At 34.2% G+C, this 12,732-nt stretch overlaps 2 protein-coding genes across 5 annotated transcripts in view; both read right to left on the bottom strand.

Annotated features, from left to right (window-relative positions):
- The window catches only part of LOC144966931 (acetyl-CoA carboxylase 1-like), a 3,839-nt gene extending 3,587 nt beyond the window's left edge, over positions 1-252 (bottom strand). The window contains exon 1 of the mRNA XM_078903627.1: positions 231-252. Within this exon, the coding sequence (XP_078759753.1) occupies positions 231-252 (22 nt within the window). The remainder of the gene's footprint in view (positions 1-230) is intronic.
- LOC144969034 (uncharacterized) overlaps positions 1-12,731 on the bottom strand; it is a 55,462-nt gene extending 42,731 nt beyond the window's left edge. For 2 of the 4 annotated variants that reach the window (XM_078908001.1, XM_078908002.1), the window contains exons 1-7: positions 12,483-12,731; positions 8,474-8,540; positions 7,342-7,416; positions 5,626-5,697; positions 3,917-3,988; positions 2,178-2,249; positions 470-541 (exon numbers count right to left, since the gene is read on the bottom strand). In XM_078908001.1, coding sequence (XP_078764127.1) covers positions 470-541; positions 2,178-2,249; positions 3,917-3,988; positions 5,626-5,697; positions 7,342-7,416; positions 8,474-8,540; positions 12,483-12,485 — 433 coding nt within the window. In that variant the 5' untranslated portion in view covers positions 12,486-12,731. The remainder of the gene's footprint in view (positions 1-469; positions 542-2,177; positions 2,250-3,916; positions 3,989-5,625; positions 5,698-7,341; positions 7,417-8,473; positions 8,541-12,482) is intronic. The other 2 variants (XM_078908004.1, XM_078908005.1) reach the window with 2 other exon arrangements.
- Between the last annotated feature and the right edge of the window lies 1 nt (position 12,732).

Here is a 12,732-nt window from a genome sequence, read left to right as displayed (position 1 = left end):
AAATTATAGGCGTAGTATCAAAGCTAATATTTTTAGTTTTTACATGTCAATGGTAGTTGAATAAAACCATCTATGTACATGTTCATTTTTAATTAAAAATTTTATAATTTTGAAAAGTAGCAAAATTCTCTAAGATTGAGTGAGTTAAAGATGCATTAGAAATTATCAGGAAAGCACCATCGCTTTCTTTTATTTTTTATTCTATTATTTTTTGTTTGGACATGCAATACGTGTATTATTTGGAGGTCTCATATCCGAACTCAATTATGGGTTTGATTTATCACTGTTACTGTTGTAATGGAGAATAATTTGCGTTGGTTTGGGAATAATTCAATTACACCAACGAGCCCATTATACTTTGAGTTATCAGACGTGCAAACAAGTACACGTTGGATATGTAACATCGTCAATAATGGTCAGTCTGATGGAGTCGGTCGAAGAAGAAGAAGACGAAACCAGTTAAACATACTTGAATCCCGCGTTGATCTACTACTTCTATGTGATGTGCCAGCATTATCTTCAGTAGAAAGGCCTCCAATGTCTGTGAAATTAGATTGATAAATTATTATTAGCATGCTTTTTATTTCAATACAAACCTTTTCTTAAATTTGAAAACTCTAACAATAACAAGTAACTAAAAAGTAAGATTCCAAGGACTCAACTATGCGCCGAGTGAGGCTCGAAACCCAGGACCTTTCGATTCAAAAGCTAGTGTCATACCACAAGACCACATAGCCGCAAAACGTCAAAGCCGTTTTGTTTTGGCAAATCAAATGACAATAAGTAATAAATACATAAAGGAATAAATAGACAAAAATAGTCCTCGCTTTCGGTGAAGTGTCTCCGGAAGCGAGGACTAGAGACGCATGCGCACAACCAACATGATGTTCTCTCTCTAATAACTTTTCGCCGGTGACGTCCAATCAAGGGACGCTACTCTTCCGCTAATCTCATTCCCTATAGCGCCCCTTTCCACCAAAAGTACCAGGAAGCGCTTATACAAAGACAAAAAAATAACATGCACATGCGATTATATAGGTATTTCAATCAATAAATCACTCACAGAAAAACTAAAAGGAAGTACTCTGCCTTCAAAGAGGTTTTTTTTTCATATCTTCATTTTTTTCTAATGCATTTATCATTTTTAAAAACATTCCAATTCTAGCTGGCTAAACATAAAGAAAGAAAGAAAAAGGAGGGAATGAGTGGAACGATCTTGGATTTGTTCTTCTCACTGTTTGTTTCTATCTTTGTCTGAATTTTCCCATTATTTTAATATTCTTATCTATCTTACCCCCCCCCCCTCAAAAAAAAAAAGAAACAAAAAAAGAAACAAAAACCTTCGGTAAATCAGATGCCCATATGAAACAGTTAGGATTATTACCTCATCATGAAGCACAGACTAGGGCTAAATAACAACCCTGTACAAATATTTTTTTTCGCCTTATAGAGATACCAGTAAATTAATATCACACGGAGTCAAGTAAAATATAAACTAGGCAATCAGCGTATCACTTTTAAAGATATTCATGTTCATGGTTGTCATCTTCTTTCATTTTCCCAACTACGCTCCGTGACTTACCTGTTTGTTTCAAACTTTTGAGCATCGTCAAGACCTTTAACTCACTCAACCCTAACACCGATTATATCCGTAGTTTACCCGGGGTTACTTTTCCCATACGCCTATTTATTACATTTTTATGAGACAAATTATAGGCGTAGTATCAAAGCTAATGTTTTTAGTTTTTACATGTCAATGGTAGTTGAATAAAACCATCTATGTACATGTTCATTTTTAATAAAAAATTTTATAATTTTGAAAAGTAGCAAAAATCTCTAGGATTGAGTGAGTTAAAGATGCATTAGAAACTATCAGGAAAGCACCATCGCTTTCTTTTATTTTTTATTCTATTATTTTTTGTTTGGACATGCAATACGTGTACTTATTTGGAGGTCTCATATCCGAACTCAATTATGGGTTTGATTTATCACTGTTACTGTTGTAATGGAGAATAATTTGCGTTGGTTTGGGAATAATTCAATTACACCAACGAGCCCATTATACTTTGAGTTATCAGACGGGCAAACAAGTACACGTTAGATATGTAACATCGTCAATAATGGTCAGTCTGATGGAGTCGGTCGAAGAAGAAGAAGACGAAACCAGTTAAACATACTTGAATCCCGCGTTGATCTACTACTTCTATGTGATGTGCCAGCATTATCTTCAGTAGAAAGGCCTCCAATGTCTGTGAAATTAGATTGATAAATTATTATTAGCATGCTTTTTATTTCAATACAAACCTTTTCTTAAATTTGAAAAACTGTAACAATAACAAGTAACTAAAAAGTAAGATTCCAAGGACTCAACTATGCGCCGAGTGAGGCTCAAACCCAGGACCTTTCGATTCAAAAGCTAGTGTCATACCACAAGACCACATAGCCGCAAAACGTCAAAGCCGTTTTGTTTTGGCAAATCAAATGACAATAAGTAATAAATACATAAAGGAATAAATAGACAAAAATAGTACTCGCTTTCGGTGGAGTGTCTCCGGAAGCGAGGACTAGAGACGCATGCGCACAACCAACATGATGCTCTCTCTCTAATAACTTTTCCGCCGGTGACGTCCAATCAAGGGACGCTACTCTTCCGCTAATCTCATTCTCTATAGCGCCCCTTTCCACCAAAAGTACCAGGAAGCGCTTATACTACAAAGACAAAAAAATAACATGCACATGCGATTATATAGGTATTTCAATCAATATAATCACTCACAGAAAAACTAAAAGGAAGTACTCTGCCTTCAAAGAGGTTTTTTTTTCATTATCTTCATTTTTTTCTAATGCATTTATCATTTCTTAAAAACATTCCAATTCTAGCTGGCTAAACATAAAGAAAGAAAGAAAAAGGAGGGAATGAGTGGAACGATCTTGGATTTGTTCTTCTCACTGTTTGTTTCTATCTTTGTCTGAATTTTCCCATTATTTTAATATTCTTATCTATCTTACCCCTCCCCCCCCCCCCCAAAAAAAAAAGAAACAAAAAAAAAAAAAAAAAAAAAAAAAAGAAACAAAAACCTTCGGTAAATCAGATGCCCATATGACACAGTTAGGATTATTACTTCATCATGAAGCACAGACTAGGGCTAAAATAACAACCCTGTACAAATAATTTTTTTTCGCCTTATAGAGATACCAGTAAATTAATATCACACGGAGTCAAGTAAAATATAAACTAGGCAATCAGCGTATCACTGTTAAAGATATTCATGTTAATGGTTGTCATCTTCTTTCATTTTCCCAACTACGCTCGGTGACTTACCTGTTTGTTTCAAACTTTTGAGCATCGTCAAGACCTTTAACTCACTCAACCCTAACACCGACTATATCCGTAGTTTACCCGGGGTTACTTTAACCACATGCCTATTTATTACATTTTTATGAGACAAATTATAGGCGTAATATCAAAGCTAATGTTTTTAGTTTATACATGTCAATAGTAGTTGAATAAAACCATCTATGTACATGTTCATTTTTAATAAATTTTTTTCCAATTTTGAAAAGTAGCAAAAATCTCTAGGATTGAATGAGTAAAAGATGCATTAGAAATTATCAGGAAAGCACCATCGCTTTCTTTTATTTTTTATTCTATTATTTTTGTTTGGACATGCAATACGTGTACTTATTTGGAGGTCTCATATCCGAACTCAATTATGGGTTTGATTTATCACTGTTACTGTTGTAATGGAGAATAATTTGCGTTGGTTTGGGAATAATTCAATTACACCAACGAGCCCATTATACTTTGGGTTATCAGACGTGCAAACAAGTACACGTTGGATATGTAACATCGTCAATAATGGTCAGTCTGATGGAGTCGGTCGAAGAAGAAGAAGACGAAACCAATTAAACATACTTGAATCCCGCGTTGATCTTCTACTTCTATGTGATGTGCGAGCATTATCTTCAGTAGAAAGGCCGCCAATGTCTGTGAAATTAGATTGATAAATTATTATTAGCATGCTTTTTATTTCAATACAAACCTTTTCTTAAATTTGAAAACTCTAACAATAACAATAACTAAAAAGTAAGATTCCAAGGACTCAACTATGCGCCGAGTGAGGCTCAAACCCAGGACCTTTCGAGTGTCATACCACAAGACCACATAGCCGCAAAACGTCAAAGCCGTTTTGTTTTGGCAAATCAAATGACAATAAGTAATAAATACATAAAGGAATAAATAGACAAAAGTAGTCCTCGCTTTCGGTGAAGTGTCTCCGGATGCGAGGACTAGAGACGCATGCGCACAACCAACATGATGTTCTCTCTCTATAACTTTTCCGCCGGTGACGTCCAATCAAGGGACGCTACTCTTCCGCTAATCTCATTCCCTATAGCGCCCCTTTCCACCAAAAGTACCAGGAAGCGCTTATACAAAGACAAATAAGTAACATGCACATGCGATTATATAGGTATTTCAATCAATATAATCACTCACAGAAAAACTAAAAGGAAGTACTCTGCCTTCAAAGAGGTTTTTTTTCATTATCTTCATTTTTTTCTAATGCATTTATCATTTCTTAAAAACATTCCAATTCTAGCTTGCGAAACATAAAGGAAGAAAGAAAAAGGAGGGAATGAGTGGAACGGTCTTTGATTTGTTCTTCTCACTGTTTGTTTCTATCTTTGTCTGAATTTTCCCATTATTTTAATATTCTCATCTATCTTACCCCCCCCCCTCCAAAAAAAAAGAAACAAAAAAAAAAAAAAAAAGAAACAAAAACCTTCGGTAAATCAGATGCCCATATGAAACAGTTAGGATTATTACCTCATCATGAAGCACAGACTAGGGCTAAAATAACAACCCTGTACAAATATTTTTTTTTCGCCTTATAGAGATACCAGTAAATTAATATCACACGGAGTCAAGTAAAATATAAACTAGGCAATCAGCGTATCACTTTTAAAGATATTCATGTTCATGGTTGTCATCTTCTTTCATTTTCCCAACTACGCTCGGTGACTTACCTGTTTGTTTCAAGCTTTTGAGCATCGTCAAGACCTTTAACTCACTCAACCCTAACACCGACTATATCCGTAGTTTACCCGGGGTTACTTTTACCACATGCCTATTTATTACATTTTTATGAGACAAATTTTAGGCGTAGTATCAAAGCTAATGTTTTTAGTTTTTACATGTCAATGGTAGTTGAATAAAACCATCTATGTACATGTTCATTTTTAATAAAAATTTTATAATTTTGAAAAGTAGCAAAAATTTCTAGGATTGAGTGAGTTAAAGATGCATTAGAAATTATCAGGAAAGCACCATCGCTTTCTTTTATTTTTTATTCTATTATTTTTTGTTTGGACATGCAATACGTGTACTTATTTGGAGGTCTCATATCCGAACTCAATTATGGGTTTGATTTATCACTGTTACTGTTGTAATGGAGAATAATTTGCGTTGGTTTGGGAATAATTCAATCACACCAACGAGCCCATTATACTTTGAGTTATCAGACGTGCAAACAAGTACACGTTGGATATGTAACATCGTCAATAATGGTCAGTCTGATGGAGTCGGTCGAAGAAGAAGAAGAAGACGAAACCAGTTAAACATACTTGAATCCCGCGTTGATCTACTACTTCTATGTGATGTGCCAGCATTATCTTCAGTAGAAAGGCCTCCAATGTCTGTGAAATTAGATTGATAAATTATTATTAGCATGCTTTTTATTTCAATACAAACCTTTTCTTAAATTTGAAAACTCTAACAATAACAAGTAACTAAAAAGTAAGATTCCAAGGACTCAACTATGCGCCGAGTGAGGCTCGAAACCAGGACCTTTCGATTCAAAAGCTAGTGTCATACCACAAGACCACATAGCCGCAAAACGTCAAAGCCGTTTTGTTTTAACAAATCAAATGACAATAAGTAATAAATACATAAAGGAATAAATAGACAAAAATAGTCCTCGCTTTCGGTGAAGTGTCTCCGGAAGCGAGGACTAGAGACGCATGCGCACAACCAACATGATATTCTCTCTCTAATAACTTTTCTGCCGATGACGTCCAATCAAGGGACGCTACTCTTCCGCTAATCTCATTCCCTATAGCGCCCCTTTCCACCAAAAGTACCAGGAAGTGCTTATACAAAGACAAAAAGATAACATGCACATGCGATTATATAGGTATTTCAATCAATATAATCACTCACAGAAAAACTAAAAGGAAGTACTCTGCCTTCAAAGAGGTTTTTTTTTTCATTATCTTCAATTTTTTTCTAATGCATTTATCATTTCTTAAAAACATTCCAATTCTAGCTGGCTAAACATAAAGGAAGAAAGAAAAAAGAGGGAATGAGTGGAACGATCTTGGATTTGTTCTTCTCACTGTTTGTTTCTATCTTTGTCTGAATTTTCCCATTATTTTAATATTCTTATCTATCTTCCCCCCCCCCCTCTCCAAAAAAAAAGAAACAAAAAAAAAAGAAACAAAAACCTTCGGTAAATCAGATGCCCATATGAAACAGTTAGGATTATTACCTCATCATGAAGCACAGACTAGGGCTAAAATAACAACCCTGTACAAATATTTTTTTTTTCGCCTTATAGAGATACCAGTAAATTAATATCACACGGAGTCAAGTAAAATATAAACTAGGCAATCAGCGTATCACTTTTAAAGATATTCATGTTCATGGTTGTCATCTTCTTTCATTTTCCCAACTACGCTCGGTGACTTACCTGTTTGTTTCAAGCTTTTGAGCATCGTCAAGACCTTTAACTCACTCAACCCTAACACCGACTATATCCGTAGTTTACCCGGGGTTACTTTTACCACATGCCTATATATTACATTTTTATGAGACAAATTATAGGCGTAGTATCAAAGCTAATGTTTTTAGTTTTGACATGTCAATGGTAGTTGAATAAAACCATCTATGTACAAGCTCATTTTTAATTTAAAAAATTTCCAATTTTAAAAAGTAGCAAAAATCTCTAGGATTGAGTTAAAGATGCATTAGAAATTATCAGGAAAGCACCATCGCTTTCTTTTATTTTTTATTCTATTATTTTTTGTTTGGACATGCAATACGTGTACTTATTTGGAGGTCTCATATCCGAACTCAATTATGGGTTTGATTTATCACTGTTACTGTTGTAATGGAGAATAATTTGCGTTGGTTTGGGAATAATTCAATTACACCAACGAGCCCATTATAATTTTGGTTATCAGACGTGCAATCAAGTACACGTTGGGTATGTAACATCGTCAATAATGGTCAGTCTGATGGAGTCGGTCGAAGAAGAAGAAGACGAAACCAGTTAAACATACTTGAATCCCGCGTTGATCTTCTATTTCTATTATGTGATGTGCGAGCATTATTTTCAGTAGAAAGGCCGCCGATGTCTGTGAAATTAGATTGATAAATTATTATTAGCATGCTTTTTATTTCAATACAAACCTTTTCTTAAATTTGAAAACTCTAACAATAACAAGTAACTAAAAAGTAAGATTCCAAGGACTCATCTATGCGCCGAGTGAGGCTCGAAACCAGGACCTTTCGATTCAAAAGCTAGTGTCATACCACAAGACCACATAGCTGCAAAACGTCAAAGCCGTTTAGTTTTGACAAATAAAATGGCAATAAGTAATAAATACATAAAGGAATAAATAGACAAAAATATAAATAAATTTAAAATGGATAAAGAGAAAAAATGAAAAATCCAGAATATTCGAGTATGCTTATATGCTAACGATGGATCTTCCGGATTGCTCAGTTGGTATATCACTCGCCCGACAAGCAATGGGGCCAACATCGGTCCCAGTCGGAGTCGAGATTTTCATTTTCTGATTCTCCTGTCCACCACCAGCAGTTATTGGGTAGTTGGTTCTGCTAAAAGTCTCCCAGTCGGAGTCGAAATTTTCATTTTCTGATTCTCCTGTCCACCACCAGCAGTTATTGGGTTGTTGGGTCTGCTAAAAGTCTAACTAAAAGTACTTTGCGATAGACTAGCATCATATCCAAAGAGGCGCAAGCGATTGGATTCAATAGTTTGATGTCACGTCGCCATGCAACAGTGAGCAGCGTGGTTCTAAACAAAGAAAATCGGTACTTTTTATTCTTCATGCTGGCTAGAACTCCTCATGTGTCATGTGATCAGAATGTACAAAAGTCAAAACATGATCATATTTATAATGTTTTTCTCCTCTGGATACACTTTTATGCTTTTCGGAGAAATATTTCATAAGTGCGTCCGCCATTGTTCCGATAGTTTAGCACCAGTTACTAAGTTACCATGCGTCATTATAAGGGAAGTGACGTCATGACTGTTGAAGCGTATTGTTGATGTCCGTCAAAGGCTGAAAAAAAACCCCAACAAACAAACAACAAGAAAAACGTGGGTAAATCTGGCTCTGTGTGCCTTATGGTCCATAATGGGCTTCTTTTATCTAAAACGTGTACCTGTTGGCATAATAGCGAGTAAGAGGCATGGCAGAATTATCAAGCCATTGAGTCCAAGTTGACTCTTCTGAAATAAACAATAATAAAAGTATACGATTAGAGTTAGTGTTCAAGTGTTAAATAAGACAACAAGAATAAAAGGAGAAAATAGAAAAATGAAAAGAATATTGAAGTTGCGAACTCTCTTTTTTTTCTCTCCTTATTGTATCATTGCGTATCGTATTGACTCAATGGCAAAAAAAAGTAGAAAAAAAAGAGTAGAAATTCTAAAAAAAAAAAAATGAAGTACAACAAAAGTTTGCGTGAAGTGCATTAACCAAGGGTACATCACCAGGGCAGAGTTTGTGATGGTTTTTATCCGCCCTTTCTCATTGATTCTTGACTCTGTTCAGATGAAATACTCCCCGGCCTTCTTCGTGGATCAGGATGTTCTCGTCTTTAAGAGGCATGAGAATCCAGTCTACCAGAAGTCTCAGGTTTGAAATCTTTAGACAAGTTGGGTGTCAATTTAGTCCATCGATATAGGGAGTAAAGGTTTTCCAACCAAATTGAAAATAAATAAGAAGTATTTATTTGTCAGAGTACGACAGCCCAGGTTCCGACTTTCAAGCCCCGCTCCTTTTGGCTGCTTGTCCAAACACTTCTTCATCAGGGCCACAAAGCTTGTTGCAGACTCTGTTAAGAGAAGCTGATAGCTAAAATCTGTTGCTATCCTGTAGGTAAGTTGCTGGTCCATCGTAAGATAATTTCGCCTACATTGCATCTAACCATTCCTTTGCTTTCAGGTGGCCACGGAGAAATACAATTCAAACGCGGAATCGAGCCAAGGTCCTTCGCGCATCAATTTTACATTCTATCAAATGTACACATGCTCCACCGTATTTCCACACCAATCAAATGAGACATTGGCGATTATTTCTTTTAAACCCTCGTCGTCACAAACCCTTTTCAAGGATTCCATATCTATTGTCCGTCCACCTCACGTTCAAATTCTGAGGCTTTTTACAAATATTATTTTTTGTCTTTCACGCCTATCCTCCCTTCTATTCTATAGGCGCTATTTTTTCTGTGTCATTCTTTCTGTAAACGCGACCAATAAACATATATAATATATATATATATATATATATATATATATATATATATATATATATATATATATATATATATATACAAAGTATGAGATCTACCTATTGCTTTATTTTTGGAGAGTTTAAATTTGTCAGATTGATTTTTTTATGGTTTCGTATTTCTGCTTAGACTTATCCTACCACGGTTGTAGGTTAATTCCATATCAGAATGTATGTTCATTTTCGACACAAACTTCATGGCAGAACAAAACATACATATTAATTTGACAGACAAAAGCAAAAAGTTATTTTTTGGTTTTCAATCAAAAAGTCTGGCATATTTTTTTTTATGAACAATCACTTTCGTAATATATATTTTATAACTAATAAAAAATAACGTTGTATTTTCCAAGGTCAGAAATGTATGTTACGTAATTTTTTGGCGAATCATACAAGAGAGAAGTAGCCATTACAGAGAGGTCGCCTCTTTGTGTCAAGTATCTATTTCCTCTTGTCTGTTTTACTTGTTGAGAAAGACTTGAAAAATAAGGTAGACCTTCTTCATGTCTGCCTTCCTCTGACAAAACACATTTTTTATTGTGGCCAGAAAAACTAGGTCAAATATGGATCGATCAAAATTATCATCAATTGACCAAAAATTTCAAACAATGTTTTAACCCAAAATCTGCCGGTTTTAATCCTTTAAAAAGAGAGAATAAAAGTTTTCTTATATTTGACGTATCACTAGATTCTTGTCAGACTGCGTTAGGTACACCATTAAAGATAACTTATAATCTTTTTTATTTCTCATTCTCTAATTAATTGGGAAGGGATGATATTTGCCAAAGTTCACTATAAAGAGCGGTTTGAAATGGATGTCCATTTTGATAAACACAAGTGCCACCTGTTGAATTCAACAACAACAAAAAATAAAGATAAAAAAGAAAATGGGGCAAACAGACTGCGCATTATTGCCTATGTGCAAACATAAAAAAGTATTACTTTCTTGATGGTCACATCAGTAAAGACCCCAATATTGATCTGAAGCTACCAGCCTTTTTCAGAAAAAAAAAACAACAGCATTTTTGAATTTTGAATAAAAACTTTCTGTGTGGAGAGCGAGTTTTATTTTTTAATCTTGTTTAAATAAATACATTTAAAAAATTCCTTTTATTCACCCTATACGGGAAATTTGTCTCTAGGACCTATTCCAAGGGAAGACTGGAATAACCCAGCCGTCAGCCGCAGTGCAGCGCCGCAAATTGAGCTAGGACGTGGCGACTTGCTCAAGGCCACACAGCGCAGCGGCGGGTGATCGAACTCGGTACCTTTCGGGTATTTGAACCAAATCAGAATTATTAAAAGAAAGACCGTACTGCTGAGTCACGCTGCTCCTAAAAGCTCAATGGTTAACATTTTTGATTAAAACAAAAGGGAAGAAAATCAGTAATTATCAGTAAACAGTTAATAAAAGGTTGTTGAAGGTTGTAAAGGCTTTGTGTTTATAACACGATGTGTATCCTATCATATTATATCAAAATAGCTACAGCTACATGACTATAATAATTGATTATAGTAGTAAAGATCATACATTTCACGAATATTATTTATAGTATCGTCATCTTGATAATAATAATAATAATAATAATGATAATAATAATAATAATAATAATAATAATAATAATAATAATAATAATAATAATAATAATAATAATAATAATAATAATAATAATAATAATAATAATAATAATAATAATAATAATGCTGAAAACTTATATAGCGCTATAACTCCGAGACACCAGACTCTTAGCGCTTGATACGATTTTATACACAATTAACAGGGAACAGTATACAACATGTGAAGAAAATAAACAGGGATTTACCACTTCGCAATTTTATTTTGAGTGGCATAGTCGAAAACCAACATTTGTTACCGGGTTTAAATGTGATGTATGTACTTGAACCAAATCAGAAATATTAAAAGAAAACTCAATTTTCTGTTAAGAAAGTAATGATGATGATGATGAGGATGCTGGTGATTATGATGATGATGAGGAGGAGGAGAAGGAGGAGGAGGAGGGGGGGGGGAGGAGGTAGAAGAGAAGAGGAAGAGGTAAAATAATAATAATAATAATAATAATAATAATAATAATAATATAATAATAATAATAATAATAATATTATTATTATTATATTATTATTATTATTATTATTATTATTATTATTATTATTATTATTATTAGAAGAAGAAGAAGAAGAAGAAGAAGAAGAAGAAAAAGAAGAAGAAGAAGAAGAAGAAAAGGAAAACAAAAACAATCGAGGGGGTACAGCCTGTAAAAGTATTTCTGTCTATAATTGATATTATCAAGTTGCTCATTTTGATGTGACGAAATGGTTCTTTTATTGATCACTAATAGGTGTAGTACAATTTCTAATCCTTTCATGTTGTCAAGCCCCGTTTCCCAATGGCTTGAATCCTCACGTTTCAAAGTTTCATTTACGAAAGAGAGTTATATTTTTAATCCAAGTCCAAATTAAAAACCCCAAAGATATACAATTCCTTTTCAAGAAGAAAAGCAATTATGAATTTATTCTTTTTTCGAAATATAAACATTGAAATAAAAGCTTGTTTCAGACTTAAATTCTAAAAAATGTAGTTCTCTAACTTTCCAGAAATTACACAATTTGAAATAAACCTATACAGAAAGTTTTGTATTCATGCAATTACGTTATAATAGACCTTTTATTTTAATGCTGCTGGACGACGTGTTCATATATGCAGGCCTGACATCCGAAAGTAATTATAGGCTTAGTTTAACATTGTTATAATGGATAATATCTTGCGCCATTTCTTGAGATTTCCATTACATTGGATTATTAGACCTGCAAACGAGTGCACGTTGCTGGAGAATAATATTACTATTAAAATAATTACATACCATATTGAAAATTAAATCTGTGACTTTCCGTTTAGTATTTCAGATCAATTTAAACTCTTAAATTTTATCTGAAGGGAAATTTCACAAATCAAATCAAACCACGACAAATCATGGTTTCCATCTCGGCAAAACACAAATTACAAAGTGTTTGAAACCTGCTTGAACCAACAGCGATCGAGACGACCTTCTCGATCTGTTAACAATGAAATATAAACGGGTCAATGTGGGTCATGCTTTTTCCGTAGGTCTT

Source organism: Berghia stephanieae, chromosome 3 (assembly GCF_034508935.2).
Source record: "Berghia stephanieae isolate SIO BIC M18660-M18661 chromosome 3, UCSD_Bste_1.3, whole genome shotgun sequence".
NCBI lineage: Eukaryota > Metazoa > Mollusca > Gastropoda > Nudibranchia > Aeolidiidae > Berghia > Berghia stephanieae.
This window is presented reverse-complemented; position numbering and strand designations above follow the sequence as displayed.